We start from the raw sequence: 17,169 nt of genomic DNA, 5'->3' as shown, positions 1-17,169 counted from the left end.
ATTTCCTCATTTTCAAATGTGTAGTGTTCAGACCCTTGTTTTGTTCCTCACATGATGTAAGCATCTAGTGGGGCGTGGTCAGACAAGTTTTAGATTTGCAGAAGTTGGACAATATCTGGTTTGTGGTTTAAAGTTCAAACGATTAACGTCATGCCAAGGATATAGTCTACATTTTCTGCGGAATCTGAACTACAGGCTTCAGGGATGATGGCAGAAAATGATGTAGTGGAGGACTGTCCGCTCAACGAGAAGTATCCGATTTCAACAGAGAATGAAGATGCTAAAACGGTGGGTTGCGATGTTTTGGATTTTGCATGGATTGAATGGACACTAAATTAGTCTTTGACCGTTTCAGTCGCCTGCCATAAAAATGACTCAAAGGCCCAAGATCATAGACGATTCTAGGTTTTAAAACGGGAGGTGCAAAGGGTAGTGACATTTATTTTTTGCATACCTAAAACATGCTCAAAATATCTTTAATCTTTAAATTATATTAATCAGAGTAAAACAACAATCATTTGATCGTTTTTTTACATGAATTTTTTAAATGTAAATGTTTTCATCCCAACAGTAGCACCCGCGGTAAAATCGACTATGCCCAAGATGCATTACTTTTATACGGGGTCTAAATATTAATTTTAAAATGTATAAGCCTACAATGTCTACGTATTTAGTCCTAAATACCTAAATAAGTTATTTGTCTCAAATGTGAGAAAAGCGGAGTGAGAGAATGCGCAGCTGTTTGGATGTAGCCTAATTATATGCTAGTGTTCTTGGGGTTCGAATAGACTAACCTATTCCGTGCCTAGTTCGCAATTTCATAAAGTAGTCTGTTAAACCTGTTGCTATTCTGTTATAATCCTACGGCATAGTAGGCCTATTTCCATTCAATTATTTTTAAGCATTTCGTGAATTAACTAGCGATTATCTGTGTAAACGATTTATGCAGTGGCTCGTGGTCTTTTAAGGAAACGGAAAGGAAAAAAACTTTGGGAGTCAGATCTTCACCCGATAGCGTAGCGAGTCTAATGCCCGTGGGGAAAGGAAATGAATATGAAATGGCTATAGGCTACTAGGAATTTTAAGCTATGATGAGGTCACATAGTCTAGTATAAAGTAGCTGGCATTCTGTCAGTCAACCATCCCCCGTCCTCCTTATGCACCATCGATTGATTATTTTTATGGTGGTCGTGTGTCGACAAATATTATTGTAGCTACTATAATTATCTCGATGTGTCTGTTTGATGTATTTGCGCTCTTTTTTGTGTAATTTCAATTATTACATGTCACACTATGTTATCTAATAGGCCTACATAGATTGGCCTATGCCTACAGAATAAAAGCAATCTAGGCTGGAGATCTGAAAAATGGATCAAGTTAAATATGATTAAATCAGACCAATCAATCTTCGTAAGCCTTGAGGTTGTGCGTTGCAGAAGCGACAAGCTGGCATCCCGCTCTCCAGGAAGCTGTGCTACGCGGTGGGAGGCGTTCCCTACCAGATGACACTGAACGCTAAAGGTCTCTTCATGCAGATCTTCCTACTGGACGTGGTGCAGGTCAGTGATACCCCAGGTGCAGGTCAGTGATACCCCAGGTGCAGGTCAGTGATACCCCGGGTGCAGGTCAGTGATACCCCAGGTGCAGGTCAGTGATGCCCCTGGTTGGTGAAGTCTTTAAAGACAGGGTATAGGTACGTTTGGAGAACCTAGCATTTTTTGCTTGAGTTTGAAAGGGTTCAAACCAAAATATCCCACCTGCTCCTTCAAAGCCACTCCTCCAAAACACATGAACTGCCTGTCTACTGCTGGGAGGCAGACAGACAGGAACACACTGCCTGTCTACTGCTGGGAGGCAGACAGACAGGAACACACTGCCTGTCTACTGCTGGGAGGCAGACAGACAGGAACACACTGCCTGTCTGCTGCTGGGAGGCAGACAGACAGGAACACACTGCCTGTCTGCTGCTGGGAGGCAGACAGACAGACAGGAACACACTGCCTGTCTGCTGCTGGGAGGCAGACAGACAGACAGGAACACACTGTCTGTCTGCTGCTGGGAGGCAGACAGACAGGAACACACTGTCTGTCTGCTGCTGGGAGGCAGACAGACAGACAGGAACACACTGCCTCTCTACTGCTGGGAGGCAGACAGACAGGAACACACTGCCTGTCTACTGCTGGGAGGCAGACAGACAGGAACACACTGCCTGTCTGCTGCTGGGAGGCAGACAGACAGACAGGAACACACTGCCTGTCTGCTGCTGGGAGGCAGACAGACAGACAGGAACACACTGTCTGTCTGCTGCTGGGAGGCAGACAGACAGGAACACACTGTCTGTCTGCTGCTGGGAGGCAGACAGACAGGAACACACTGCCTGTCTACTGCTGGGAGGCAGACAGACAGACAGGAACACACTGCCTGTCTGCTGCTGGGAGGCAGACAGACAGACAGGAACACACTGTCTGTCTGCTGCTGGGAGGCAGACAGACAGACAAGTAGCCCATCCAATCATTGCATTTTGTGTGCACTCACATAAGTGTGAGTCCTGCACATACAAAGCATCAAACAAATCTAAATATAATTCAAGTTTATTTGACCTTTGTTCTGCCCCCCCCCCCCCCTGCGCCCCACCTGCCCCCCCAATGCCCCCCCCAGATGGGTGCGTTCTATGCCTCCATCATCCTCTTCCTGGGACGGGCCTGGGACGCCCTCACAGACCCCCTGGTGGGATACCTCGTCAGCAGGAGCGGAAGGACACGCTTTGGCAAACTGATACCTTGGTGAATGACCTGTCTGTCTCTGACCTGTCTCTCTGACCTGCCTGTCTATCAAACTGTCTGACCTGTCTGCCTGTCTCTGACCTCTCTCTCTGACCTGTCTCTCTGACTTGTCTGTCTGCCTGTCTGTCTGTGTGTCTGCCTGTCTGTCTGTGTGTCTGTCTGTCTGTCTGTGTGTCTGCCTGTTTGACATGTCTGCCTGTCTGTCTGTGTGTCTGTCTGTCTGTGTGTCTGCCTGTCTGACCTGTCTGCCTGTCTGTCTGTGTGTCTGTCTGTCTGTGTGTCTGCCTGTCTGACCTGTCTGTCTGTGTCTGTCTGTCTGTCTGTCTGTGTGTCTGCCTGTCTGACCTGTCTGCCTGTCTGTCTGTGTGTCTGTCTGTGTGTCTGACCTGTCTGTGTGTCTGCCTGTCTGACCTGTCTGCCTGTCTGTCTGTCTGTCTGTCTGTGTGACCTGTCTCCCCCCAGGATCATATTCTCCATGCCTCTGGGGGTGCTGTCCTACGTCATGCTGTGGTTCACCCCCCAGGAAGTCACGTCTCCAGGATTCAGCTTCTCCTGGTTCTTCACATGGAACTGCCTCTTCGACCTGTTCATGAGTGTGAGTCTCCATGGAGACTATGGGATGTTTTCATGTGGTGTTCCTCACTAATGTGTGTGTGTGGTGTTCCTCACTAAGGTGTGTGTGTGTGTGGTGTGTGTGTGGTGTGTGTGTGGTGTGTGTGTGGTGTGTGGTGTGTGTGTGTGTGTGTGGTGTGTGGTGTGTGGTGTGTGTGTGTGTGTGTGGTGTGTGTGTGTGTTGTGTGTGTGTGTGTGTGGTGTGTGTGTGTGTGTTGTGTGTGTGTGTGTTGTGTGTGTGTGTGTGTGTGTGTGTGTGTGTGTGTGTGTGTGTGGTGTGTGTGTGTGGTGTGTGTGTGTGTGTGTGTGTGTGTGTGGTGTGTGTGGTGTGTGGTGTGTGGTGTGTGTGTGGTGTGTGGGTGTGTGGGTGTGTGGTGTGTGTGTGGTGTGTGGGTGTGTGTGTGGTGTGTGTGTGTGTGTGTGTGTGTGTGTGGTGTGTGGGTGTGTGTGTGGTGTGTGGGTGTGTGGTGTGGTGTGTGGTGTGTGTGTGTGGTGTGGTGTGGTGTGTTGTGTGTGTGTGTGTGTGTGGTGTGTGGTGTGGTGTGTGGTGTGTGTGTGTGGTGTGTGGTGTGTGTGTGTGTGTGTGGTGTGGTGTGGTGTGTGTGTGTGTGTGTGTGTGTGTGTGTACCTCTCCTCAGTGCTCCCACGTTCCCTTCTCCTCTCTCAACATGTTCCTGGGAGGAGACCAGAGGGACAGAGACTCTGCTACGAGCTACAGTAAGATGCACACCATCACACACACACACACTCTCACACACACTCCTACACCCTCACACACACTCATATACACACATACACACCCTCACACGCACACTTCAACAATTTTGCTGCTGACTCTGAGGTCTGTGTGGGTCATGGTGTATCCTCCCTCCCTCCCTCCCTCCCTCCCCTAAAGGGATGGGTATGGAGGTTTTTGCTACCCTGGCCGTAGCCCTGATCCAGGGTCAGATCGTGGGAGTGTACCATGCCAGGAAGGTCCTGGCCTGCAGCCAGATCAACAGCAGCGACACCCTTCTCCTCCAGAACGCCTCCGACACTCTCACTGACACTCTGCAGAACACGGTGAGGGCATGCAACCAAGCGCTGGGCACATCCATTATCCTGTCTCCATCTATCTCTTTGTGACACTGTATGTGTCTCTCTCTCTCTTTCTGTCTTTCTCTCTCTGTACCTTATTTATCCAGATAGGTCAGTTGAGAATCAATTCTCATTTTACAATGACGACCTGGAGAAACCAGGTCTGGGTTTAAAGGCCCATGGGGTCATTTCTTAAACAACAGTGTGGGTGGTTGTGAAGTGCTTTCTCTGAAAAAAGGAAGCAGAATTGCTTGACTTCCTGTGGTGGAGAGGTTTCTCTAAAGCAGCCTTTCTCAATTATTCTCCTCGGGCCCCCTTCCCTGCATGTTCTAGATGTTTCCCTGCTCCAACACACCTGATTGAAATGAAGGGGTCGTTATCAGGCTTCTGCTGAGCTTGATAATAACCTGTTCATTTCAATCAGGTATGCAACACTGCTGTAAAGGAGTGGAACTCTGTGATGGCTGTGTTTCCTTGTGAGTAACCACCTCTCCTGTGTTTCCTTGTGAGTAACCATCTCTCCTGTGTTTCCTTGTGAGTAACCATCTCTCCTGTGTTTCCTTGTGAGTAACCATCTCTCCTGTGTTTCCTTGTGAGTAACCATCTCTCCTGTGTTTCCTTGTGAGTAACCATCTCTCCTGTGTTTCCTTGTGAGTAACCATCTCTCCTGTGTTTCCTGGTGAGTAACCATCTCTCCTGTGTTTCCTTGTGAGTAACCATCTCTCCTGTGTTTCCTTGTGAGTAACCATCTCTTCTGTGTTTCCTTGTGAGTAACCATCTCTCCTGTGTTTTCTTGTGAGTAACCATCTCTCCTGTGTTTCCTTGTGAGTAACCATCTCTCCTGTGTTTCCTTGTGAGTAACCATCTCTCCTGTGTTTCCTTGTGAGTAACCATCTCTCCTGTGTTTCCTGGTGAGTAACCATCTCTCCTGTGTTTCCTGGTGAGTAACCATCTCTCCTGTGTTTCCTTGTGAGTAACCATCTCTCCTGTGTTTCCTTGTGAGTAACCATCTCTCCTGTGTTTCCTTGTGAGTAACCATCTCTCCTGTGTTTCCTTGTGAGTAACCATCTCTCCTGTGTTTCCTTGTGAGTAACCATCTCTCCTGTGTTTCCTTGTGAGTAACCATCTCTCCTGTGTTTCCTTGTGAGTAACCATCTCTCCTGTGTTTCCTTGTGAGTAACCATCTCTCCTGTGTTTCCTTGTGAGTAACCATCTCTCCTGTGTTTCCTTGTGAGTAACCATCTCTCCTGTGTTTCCTTGTGAGTAACCATCTCTCCTGTGTTTCCTGGTGAGTAACCATCTCTCCTGTGTTTCCTGGTGAGTAACCATCTCTCCTGTGTTTTCTTGTGAGTAACCATCTCTCCTGTGTTTCCTGGTGAGTAACCATCTCTCCTGTGTTTCCTTGTGAGTAACCATCTCTCCTGTGTTTCCTTGTGAGTAACCATCTCTCCTGTGTTTCCTTGTGAGTAACCATCTCTCCTGTGTTTCCTTGTGAGTAACCATCTCTCCTGTGTTTCCTTGTGAGTAACCATCTCTCCTGTGTTTCCTTGTGAGTAACCATCTCTCCTGTGTTTTCTTGTGAGTAACCATCTCTCCTGTGTTTCCTTGTGAGTAACCATCTCTCCTGTGTTTCCTTGTGAGTAACCATCTCTCCTGTGTTTCCTGGTGAGTAACCATCTCTCCTGTGTTTCCTGGTGAGTAACCATCTCTCCTGTGTTTCCTGGTGAGTAACCATCTCTCCTGTGTTTCCTGGTGAGTAACCATCTCTCCTGTGTTTCCTTGTGAGTAACCATCTCTCCTGTGTTTCCTTGTGAGTAACCATCTCTCCTGTGTTTCCTTGTGAGTAACCATCTCTCCTGTGTTTCCTGGTGAGTAACCATCTCTCCTGTCTCCAGAGGAGAGCCTATGTCCTGGCTGCTCTGGTCCTGGCAGGGTTCTACTTCCTGTGTGTCCTGATCCTCTTCCTGGGGGTCAAGGAGCAGCTGGGTAAGGGAAGCTACCACCTCCAGTAACATCTGGTAATCTGACCTTGTATAAGTAACGTGTTTATTTAGCAGATGCTTTTCTCTAAAGCGACCGACAGAGGGGGATTTGAACCTGGGGACCTCTTGATCTGCAGTCAAGCAATCTGCCACTGAGCTGTACTCATCCCCCCTCTCCCCCCCCCCCCCTGCCCGCCCCCTCCCCCAGCCCCCCTCAGCACGCTGGGCAGGGTCAGGATGTCCTACCTGTCAGGGATGAGGCTGGTGGTGGGACACACCCCCTACGTCCAGCTGGTGGCTGGCTTCCTGTTCAGCTCCATCGCTTTCCAGGTGGGCGGGGCCGGAGCCTGGGGGGGTGTGTGTTCTAATCTGACCTGTGTGTGTGTACTTGTGTGTGCACCTGTATGCATGTATACCTGTATGTATGTGTGTGTGTTTGTACCTGTATACATGTTTACCTACGTGTGTGTGTGTCCTGATGACCTCTGACCTCTCTCTGTGTGTCCTGATGACCTCTGACCTCCCTGTGTGTCCTGATGACCTCTGACCTCCCTGTGTGTCCTGATGACCTCTGACCTCTCTCTGTGTGTCCTGATGACCTCTGACCTCCCTGTGTGTCCTGATGACCTCTCTCTGTGTGTCCTGGTGAGCTCTGACCTCTCTGTGTGTCCTGATGAGCTCTGACCGCTCTGTGTGTCCTGATGACCTCTGACCTCTCTGTGTGTCCTAGATGGCCCAGGGGAGTTTTGCTCTGTTCTGCACCCATGTAGCAGGAGTAGGACAGTACTTCCAGCACATCATCCTCGTCCTGCTGGTCTCAGAAACACACACACACCTGTCACTCAGCTAGCCACAACACACACCCTCCTCCTGCTAAACAATAATGTTGACTTGGCAATTTTATTCATATTGATTGGTAGATTTTGGTTGTTTTTTTTGATAGATTTTGTTTTGATATACGGTGTATATATTTTTTAATTGGTTCAGTGACTGATCGATACATTTTGATTGGTTGGTCGACTGGTTGATCCTGATTGGTTGGTTGACTGGTTAATTGATTGATTGGTTGATCCTGATTGGTTGTGTGTGTGCCATGCAGGCGTCGGCCACAGTGAGCGTACCTCTGTGGCAGGCGGTGCTGCTGAGACTGGGCAAGAAGACCACCCTCTTCATCGGCCTCTCTGTCAGTTATTATTACACGTCTCGCTTTTTATTATATAGATATTGTTTTAATGTATATATTCTAAAACATTTTATTAAAAACATTTTTATTATTATTATTAGTAGTAATATTGTCAGGATTATAATTATTTGTCGTGTGTGTGTTCCAGATCTATGGGCCCGCCATCGGAGTCTTTGCCAGTGTGAATAACAACCTTCCTGTGTTCTTCATCATGGCTGTGTTTGCCGGGGGCAGCTTGGCTGTGCTTTACCTGCTGCCCTGGTGAGTATCTGTGTGTGTGTGTGTGTGCGACCTTGTTTAACCACACTTGTGGGGACCAAACGTCCTCACGAGTAAAGAGAAATATGAAAACCTTGACCTTGTGGGTCCTTTTGGTGGGGCCTGTCACTTTAAATGCTAATTCCAGGGGATTTTAGGGTTATAATTAGTGTCTGTGTGTGTATGTGGTGTCTGTCTGTGTGTGTGCAGGTCCATGCTCCCTGACGTGGTAGATGACTTCAAGGTGCAGAACCCCACCAGCACTGGCCTGGAACCCCTCTTCTTCTCCTGCTTTGTGTTCTTCAACAAGTTTGGAGGAGGACTGGCTGTGGGCATCTCCACCTTGGTGCTGCAGTAAGACACACACAGGCACTAATACACACACACACATACACACAGGCACTAATACACACACACACATACACACAGGCACTAATACATACACACATACACAGGCACTAATACATACACACACATACACAGGCACTAATACATACACACACACACACACATACACACAGGCACTAATACATACACACACACACAGGCACTAATACATACACACACACAGGCACTAATACATACACACACACACACACACAGGCACTAATACATACACACACATACACAGGCACTAATACATACACACACATACACAGGCACTAATACATACACACACATACACAGGCACTAATACATACACACACACACGCACTAATACATACACACACACACACACAGGCACTAATACATACACACACATACACAGGCACTAATACATACACACACATACACAGGCACTAATACATACACACACACACACACAGGCACTAATACATACACACACATACACAGGCACTAATACATACACACACATACACAGGCACTAATACATACACACACATACACAGGCACTAATACATACACAGGCACTAATACACACACACACACACACACACACACATACACAGGCACTAATACACACACACACATACACTAATGCATACACACACATACACAGGCACTAATACATACATACACACACTCACAGGCACTAATACATACACACATACACAGGCACTAATACACACACACACATACACAGGCACTAATACACACACACACACACAGGCACTAATACATACACACACATACACAGGCACTAATACATACACACACAGGCACTAATACATACACACATACACAGGCACTAATACATACACACATACTCACAGGCACTAATACATACACACACATACACAGGCACTAATACATACACACACACAGGCACTAATACATACACACATACACAGGCACTAATACATACACACACACACAGGCACTAATACATACACACACACTCACAGGCACTAATACATAATAATACACTTATACATACACACACATTATGGGAAATGTAAGGTGTGTGGAGTACATCTTTGTGATCTCCTCCCAGCTACGCAGGGTACCAGTCTGGGGCGTGCAGACAGCCCCCTGAGGTGATCATGTCTCTGAGGGTGCTGTTCTCCCCGGTGCCCATCGTCCTGCTGCTGGTGGGTCTGGGCCTCTTCTACTGCTACCCCGTCAATGAGGAGCGCCGCTCACGCAACCAGAGAGCCCTGCTGGCAGCCGTGTGAGTCCACACACACACGGACAGACGCACACACACACACACGGACAGACGCACACACACACACACACAGAGACAGACAGACGCACACACACACACACAGACACACGCACACAGACAGACGCACACACACACACACACACACAGACAGACGCACACACACACAGACAGACGCACACACACACACAGACAGACGCACACACACACACACACTGACAGACGCACACACACACACACACACGGACAGACGCGCACGCACACACACACACACTCACAGACGCACACACACACTCACAGACAGACACACACACGCACACACAAACTCACTCACAGACAGATGCACACACACACACTCACACACACACACACACACAGACAGACGCACACACAGACGTACACAGACACACACAGACACACACACATAGAGGAGAAAAACCTTCAGGCTCAGAAAGGCCATCGTGTTACCCGTCGGGGGCAGACAGCCCAAATGCACTGAGACAGATGATTTCAATCAGCAGAACTACTTCTGGTCTTTGAACTTGAATTCATGTGGCACGGTTCTCACAGTTTAAGATTGCGTCTCACGGTAGTGTAAAAGAGAATGAGGAGGATAAATATATAATATAAAATATCAGTTAAAATAGAGATTAGTAGAGTTTCTCTTCATAGTTCATGGCAGGTTGGTTTCCTTGGGTGAGTAGCACTGTAACAAGAAAATTTAATAATGTTTTATTTTGTTATCCTGACCTGAACATTTAGAAAAATAGCTAGGCTGTTTCAAATTGATTTTATTTTTTTAAACCGATTTAGTTTAAATATATGTCACTGGAACCACTGGTATAAAGTTGGAATTATTTAAATTGGGTACATAGAAATGTTGTGCACATTTAGACATGACTCATCCATTTTCAGCCACATTCAAATACCTTCCTTATTAAATTCAAATAAGTTTTGAACTGCTGACTTCCGTTTGGCTGCCTGTTCAGATCGCACTGGTACGTTCTCTCTTACCCTCCCACATCAGCTGCGATCATGGGAAAGACTGTTCAAGCATGTCCCTAAAGTCAATGTTGGAGCGACACCTAGTGGCCAGTAGCTTCAACTGCCTCCAGCTGATATTGCGGTCTCTGTACTGTTTACCAGAAGTGAATGTGTGGCTCTTTGCCTACAGTGTAGCAGTGGTAAGTTGTGTTGCTGTGTTTGTGTGAAACAGTCAAGTGATTTCTCCTCTAACTGTTCCTTTCAGGGGGAAAAATGGTGGCTCTGGGGAGGCCCGATAGAGAAGACAGTGCTGCTACCACAACTGTTAAGACATGTTCACCTCTTCTTCTGTGCCTTCTGTTCTCTCTCTCTCTCTCTCTCTCTCTCTCTCTCTCTCTCTCTCTCTCTCTCTCTCTCTCTCTCTCTCTCTCTCTCTCTCTCTCTCCCACATTTCCCTCTCTCCTAAACAGCTTCAACTAATCATAAATATATATATATATAAAAATATATCAGTTGAGAGAAAGGGTTTTGTTGATGTTTTCATTCTTTAATTCAGTTACCTCAGGGGCAGAGATGGGAAGTAATGAAGTACAAATACTTAGTTACTGTACTTAAGTACATATTTACTTTCACTCCTTAAATTTTTTACAAAAAAAAATATGTACTTTCTACTTCATACATTTTCAAGCCAGGCTTGTTACTTTCATTTTAATCTGTATTTGGTGGCATGATCCATACTATTTCTTCTCATTACCAAAAAAAAACTCATCTCCTTTAAATGTGTGTGTGTGAAAAAAGGTTTTGATACAATATTTTTCAAAAGTAGAAAAAATATTTTTGAAAAAGTCCTCCTCACTGTGTTTGAAAAAAAGTTTTGGAAAAAAGTTTCAAAAGGTTGAAAAAATTATTCATTACAAAGTTTCTAAACAAACATTTGCCTCATTGATAAGTACTTCATGAGGACTCTATTGTACTCTATTGTGCTCTATTGTGCTCTACTGTACTCTATTGTGCTCTACTGTACTCTATTGTGCTCTACTGTACTCTATTGTGCTCTGCTCTGATTAAGTCCTCTGTTTTAAGGCTTCTCTGTTCTCCTCTCACTGTGTGAAAAAAAAAGTTTCAAAAGGTTGATTTTCTTTTTATCAAAATAAAGCCCTTTCCTTTCCGGATGTATTCTGAACATGGGGTGCTTAAAGTGTGTGTGTGGGGAGTTAGGGTCGGGGGGGATTATCAGTAAACGTGTTAATTCATTAACACGTAGATACAATTCACTCCATCTCTTCTGAAAATTAAATATCCACTTTATATTGTCACGCTGATACTCAGATAGCCAGCATTTCATTCATAAAGACCCTTTTTAATAATGCTGATTCAAACGACTGTGCTGACGTCTCTCTGGCCGACGGCTGACTGGTCTCTTTGAAAAGTGTCAGCTGAGTGATGCAAATAAAATATAAGCTTTTCCAAAGTCACTATTGATATTGTACTAATTATGGATAGATATTTACTAATTTACGTTTTGTAAATTAAAATGTAGTCAGATTAAAAAACACGACAATACAGGTCGTCAGGGAGACGGACTGTCTGGTTTGAGATGTTCTCTCATTTTATAAGTATTTATATAATACTTTATTCATGCGAATATCAACTGCTCACAAAAAGTGGAATACCGGAAATGTACCCCACAGTCCACCCAACACACACACGCCCACACCCCATCCCACACATGCCACCCCCCAGCCTCAAAGCTACGTACCCGTCACGTGACAGACGCTCCAGTCCTAGACTGGCAGCTAGACTGGAGCAGCGGATTGCGGGAGAATCTCTAGCGAGGGTGCAGGGACATTAACGGACAAAAATGGGAGTCGAAATCGAGACCATAACCCCGGGCGATGGTAAAACCACTCCATGTTTTACATTTTCATTTTACGCTTCATAACGGATCTTGATTCGTCATGTCACATTTCTGTGCAGAAAAATCACGCTCTGCGTCTACTTTCCTGCTCGTGCGCCTTATCTTGTTTTTATCTGCGCCTTTTCCAACAGGAAGGACGTTCCCTAAGAAGGGGCAGACATGCGTGGTGCATTATGTTGGTAAGTTTCTGAAGTGCGTTGGCAGCAAAACGGCGTGTGTGCGCGTCCTAAACACGGCTATAGATTAATCATTCATTTAGTGGCCCAGATTCCGTACTCTACAGGCCCCGTAGTCACGTGCACAGCGGATGCATTCCCCCATCGTTAAACGGTGTCCGTTACAGGACTTTATTTCCATTCATTGGAATTCGAAGGCTGGATAGGTTGGAACGTGGTTGAATCATGTCGTGCGTAAAAGTAGCGTAAACATAAGTGGAGTAAATACCGCTTTCGGTTTTAGTTATGTTACAGTTTTACAATTATCGTCCAACTATGCGTTAGTGTATGATATGTGCACTAATGTGGTTGCGCTCCTTTGATCCCAGTTTTTAGAGGGTTTATCCAACAGGTCTCTGTCTCGAGCGCGGTGCGCCGCCCTGGGGTTCACTCCGCGGTCGAGACAGATATCCCAGACAAGACAGTGGGGATTTATAAAGACCGTCTGATTTGCTGAGTGTGAGTGTAGGATTGGCCAGGGCTGTTTACACTTCTAAGAGGTTGGATAGAACGGATTATCGCTGTCTGGGCGACTGTTCCAAGAGATTTCTTGTTTCGATTTAATTGTAATCAAAACAAGACCCGCTACTAGATATGAAGCGTGGGAGGAGAACACGCCCAGACAGGCCTTAACCTATCTGTTACTACTTGTTATAATAATGTATATGTGATCACGAGCTTTCTTGCTAACACAGCCACCACGGTGTTGGATTATGTAACTTTGAAATAATACCTGGATCTGCCTACATGAAGTGTTCTGAAGGCACGTGGAACGGAGACTGCGTCTCTCTCTCTCTCTCTCTCTCTCTCTCTCTCTCTCTCTCTCTCTCTCTCTCTCTCTCTCTCTCTCTCTCTCTCTCTCTCTCTCTCTCTCTCTCACACACACACACACACTACTCCACAAACAGAATTTCCAAACATGACCATCTAACTTCGGCTATCGACTATATATCTTTGGAAAAAGACGGAAGTACAATTAAATACCCGCCACCGGGGATCAATAAAGTGAATTTTTTACAACGTGTAGCCGAATCATTTTGCGTTTGTTTGACGTTCGTAATATGTGTAGTCGTGAGAGTTGGCATCGCCATTTAGAACGAGAGAGACGCACCATACCGCGACAAAACCCGGTCATTGAATTGGGCCACCCACGCGCCCCTCCTCCGCCGACCGGGATCACAATCCATATTATCTAGCTCCCCTGGTGTGCCCGACAGAAGCGCGCGCCAGAGATTACACACACCCGCCCCCTCTCGCCCTCCCTCCTTTCCTCTCCTCCTTCACTCCAGTCTAATCGCCTTTTAAAACGGTTTCAGACAGGGGATGCGATGTTGGGGGTAGATAACACGAGCCCGTCGCTCTGCCTTCCACTCCCTCAAGACAGCTGCACGCGCTATTTCGGACATCCTTGGAATCTCTTAATTTGACTTCTCAGTGGCACACAGCAGGGAAAATGGCTGCTTCCCTAACCAGATACAACATATACATGATATGTCATGTATTGTAAGACAAGCAGCTATATGCAGTAAGGTTGTCTTCGCCATTGTGTGTGTTATTAAAGGTGGAGTTAACAAGGAGGGACTGGTCTGTCTTAGCTGGTATGGAGCTGGCTAACATGTCTGTAGTCTGTAGGCCCTGGCCCAGCCTGCCTCACGCCTGGGGTGGAACAGTCTCTGATCAAAGTGAGACCACAATTTACTGATGCAGTCGTGTTCCTCACAGTACGGCAGGAAGGAAGGATGTGTTTGAGAGAAGACTTATTGACTGTTTCCTCTCTCTTCATGTCCTCCCCCCCATCTCCTGCTCTCTCCCCTCCCCTCCCCCCCATCTCCTGCTCCCTCCTCTCCCAGGATCCCTGACTGACGGTCGTAAGTTCGACTCGTCCCGAGACAGGGACAAGCCCTTCCGCTTCAAGATCGGTAAACAGGAAGTGATCCGGGGCTGGGAGGAGGGTGTTGTGCAGGTAAGGGGTGTGTCCTGCCTGTGTCGCGTGGAGGTAAGGGGTGTGTCCTGCCTGTGTCGCGTGGAGGTAAGGGGTGTGTCCTGCCTGTGTCCCACCAACCCTGCATCCTGTTCCTTTCCACTCTGGTTCTTAACCACAGGACCGGCGCAGGAGTGACTGGCTAAACCCATAGAGTGTTTAGGGAGTCAGGTGGCTGAGCGGTTAGGGAATCGGGCTGGTAATCTGAAGGTCGCCGGTTCGATTCCTGGCCGTGCAAAATGACGTTGTGTCCTTGGGAAAGGCATTTCACCCTACTTGCCTCGGGGGGAATGTCCCTGTACTTACTGTAAGTCGCTCTGGATAAGAGCGTCTGCTAAATGACTAAATGTTTAGATCAGTCCGCTCTCATGTGAAGGAGCCATGTAAACACCCAGTGAGTAAAATGACCCCTCCGGTGTCCCCTGTGTGCAGATGAGCGTGGGGCAGAGGGCCAAGCTGACCTGCTCTCCTGACTTTGCGTACGGGAACAAGGGGCACCCGGGGATCATCCCGGCCAACGCCACGCTCACCTTCGACGTGGAGCTGCTAAGCCTGGAATGAGCCGTCCACCAACTGACGTTTATTTGACGTGAGTATATTTAGATTACATTTAATGTACTTATTTTTTTACATGTTATTTTCATTATTAAAATTGTACATTGTACATTTAATTTTATGAATTTGTATTTATAGTTGCAGAAGTGCGTAGTTTTACAATATCTGGAGGTCTCAGCTACCAGACACCGCTAACCAAAAAAGAATACTACAGTTCAACCATAACGTCTCAAGTGCTTAAATACAGTGAAACAATAACATTTGGACTGCATTCGCCACTTAATAAATGTATAGTGAACACAAATAAGAATATCACAGATAAAATGCCTATACAAAGTCTCAATTTAGTCAGATATTATCTGCTGACAGATCTGTCAATTGGCCTCCAGTTATTCTGTTCCATTCTGTTTTATTCTGTTCTATTCTGTTGTAATCCCACAGTGACTGTGTCTGAATGGAGCTGCTGTGTGCGCTTGTGTGTTTCAGGTGACTTGATGCTGCAGACTGGAGAGAGGACAGTGTGCAGCATGCTCCAGCCTTGAGTTACACCACTTTACTCTCGCTGTTTCATCCATATGTTATGAAAGTCTGTGATGTTTTATTCTCAGTGATTCACTACTTTATTTTCACATTCTTCTTCTTAAAACCAAACCTCCTGGTTCTTAATCTTGAATTTCTGTTTTTAAATATTGTGCTTTAATGCTACTCTGCATTTGTTTTGTGAAGACCTGTGGTGCAAGGTTATTATGAGTAATACAAAACACCAATGACTCACTAGCAACGACATTCATCAGTTTTAAGAGTTTACATTGACACAGTTAGAGGGCTAGAACACGATGGTAAGCAAACCCAAGACTATATTTTAAAAAGCACATTGTTTCTGAACCTCTGTTCCAGCTAAGACAAAGAACAGAATATAAAAGCAGTCTGGTAATATATGGGGTTTTAGTGTTGAGGGAAGAACCAAGAGTAGGATGCCTGTTTAAAACCAGAACTTAGTTTGATACGGAAATGTACCTGAACCTTTGGTAGAATAGAATCAGACAGTGAAGTGTTTTCGTTCTTGATTTTAGTTGTTAATGATCTTTAATAGGATATAGAGGGCTGTCCACTAGGAACAGCCAAGTACTGTATTTAATAACAGCTGTAAACTGTACATGTGCCTCTGTCCTGGCTAGACATGTCTCCATCTCCCCCATCTCAAAGCTTTGCATTTTTATAGCTTTTAGTCTGCCTACTTTTCCATTCTGCTTTTCAAAGTCAAACCTATTATACCTAACATATTTTGTGTAGGCTACCTACGATGGGAATTTCTCAAATGCCAAACTTTCTAACTGCAGAATCTTTTTTTTTTTTTTACACTTTACCAGTAGAGCAGATCTCTGTCGATGTCATAATAATAACAAAGTATTCTCTTTAGCTGAAGCCTTCAGCCAAAGCGATGTACCGGAAGGGGGGTGGAGATTTGAACCTGTGACCTCTTGATCTGCAGTCTAACTCTCCAACCCCTGAGCTTAAGCCTTCCCCTCTTAGCTCGCGCCACCAAACCTGCCTGAACAAACCTGCCGCTCTGTTCACCTGAGCAAACCAAGTAAAGTTATGTTCGATAACCACTGGAGGGAGGAGCTGTATGAAGCCCATCTGCTGCTGGCCTTGGCTGCTCGAGGCCTGCGACAGCCGCGCGGTCCTGGGCCTGGCACTTCGCCCCTCCCCTTCCCGTTTTGTAGTGTGCTGAGTTACATGCTGTGTGCAGGATAAAACCAATGATGAATATTTAAATCTTGCCGTTGCAATAAAGTGCTCTCCTGTTTGGGGCAACGCCTCTGGTCTTCTCTTCTTCTTCCGGTTTTTCTTATTGTTGATCAAAAACAAAAACCATGTTTTATGTGGTGAGTTATGGTTTGTGAAAAGCATGCTTGTGGTCACCGTTAGGGGTGGGGGGTCAAATATGCCTACCATTAAATGACACGCGGAAAGAAAATGTTGACTCATAC

The 17,169-nt window shown here is 46.1% G+C and overlaps 2 protein-coding genes across 3 annotated transcripts; both read left to right on the top strand.

Annotated features, from left to right (window-relative positions):
- Window positions 1-26: 26 nt before the first annotated feature.
- LOC134019424 (sodium-dependent lysophosphatidylcholine symporter 1) lies at window positions 27-11,684 on the top strand. The gene is made up of 14 exons (XM_062460320.1): window positions 27-288; window positions 1,437-1,559; window positions 2,659-2,783; window positions 3,246-3,378; window positions 4,034-4,112; window positions 4,291-4,457; window positions 6,368-6,458; window positions 6,663-6,784; window positions 7,185-7,268; window positions 7,554-7,637; window positions 7,786-7,898; window positions 8,106-8,249; window positions 9,352-9,528; window positions 10,772-11,684. The coding sequence occupies exons 1-14, from the start codon at window positions 205-207 to the stop codon at window positions 10,803-10,805; spliced, it is 1,560 nt and encodes a 519-aa protein (XP_062316304.1). The 5' UTR covers window positions 27-204; the 3' UTR covers window positions 10,806-11,684.
- Window positions 11,685-12,277: 593 nt separating this feature from the next.
- On the top strand, window positions 12,278-17,008 carry fkbp1ab (FKBP prolyl isomerase 1Ab). 2 transcript variants are annotated; one of them, XM_062460350.1, is made up of 5 exons: window positions 12,278-12,404; window positions 12,556-12,603; window positions 14,490-14,602; window positions 15,053-15,209; window positions 15,662-17,008. In XM_062460350.1, the coding sequence occupies exons 1-4, from the start codon at window positions 12,368-12,370 to the stop codon at window positions 15,179-15,181; spliced, it is 327 nt and encodes a 108-aa protein (XP_062316334.1). In that variant the 5' UTR covers window positions 12,278-12,367; the 3' UTR covers window positions 15,182-15,209; window positions 15,662-17,008. The 2 variants fall into 2 exon arrangements, with proteins under 2 accessions (XP_062316334.1, XP_062316335.1); XM_062460351.1 differs by lacking the exons at window positions 15,053-15,209; window positions 15,662-17,008 and adding an exon at window positions 14,669-14,922 and having other exon boundaries at window positions 12,285-12,404; window positions 14,490-14,635.
- Window positions 17,009-17,169: the final 161 nt, after the last annotated feature.

The sequence above is a fragment of the Osmerus eperlanus genome, chromosome 4, assembly GCF_963692335.1.
Source record: "Osmerus eperlanus chromosome 4, fOsmEpe2.1, whole genome shotgun sequence".
Taxonomy (NCBI): Eukaryota; Metazoa; Chordata; class Actinopteri; order Osmeriformes; family Osmeridae; genus Osmerus; species Osmerus eperlanus.
Note: the sequence above shows the minus strand (reverse complement) of the source record. Positions and strands in the feature narration are given on the sequence as shown.

Coding starts and splice junctions, on each gene's coding strand:
- LOC134019424 (XM_062460320.1), top strand. CDS start 205: ATGATGGCAGAAAATGATGTAGTGGAGGACTGTCCGCTCAACGAGAAG. Junction 289..1,436: donor AGAATGAAGATGCTAAAACG/GTGGGTTGCGAT, acceptor TGTGCGTTGCAG/AAGCGACAAGCTGGCATCCC. Junction 7,638..7,785: donor CCCTCTTCATCGGCCTCTCT/GTCAGTTATTAT, acceptor TGTGTGTTCCAG/ATCTATGGGCCCGCCATCGG.
- fkbp1ab (XM_062460350.1), top strand. CDS start 12,368: ATGGGAGTCGAAATCGAGACCATAACCCCGGGCGATG. Junction 12,405..12,555: donor GACCATAACCCCGGGCGATG/GTAAAACCACTC, acceptor CTTTTCCAACAG/GAAGGACGTTCCCTAAGAAG. Junction 14,603..15,052: donor GGGAGGAGGGTGTTGTGCAG/GTAAGGGGTGTG, acceptor CCCTGTGTGCAG/ATGAGCGTGGGGCAGAGGGC.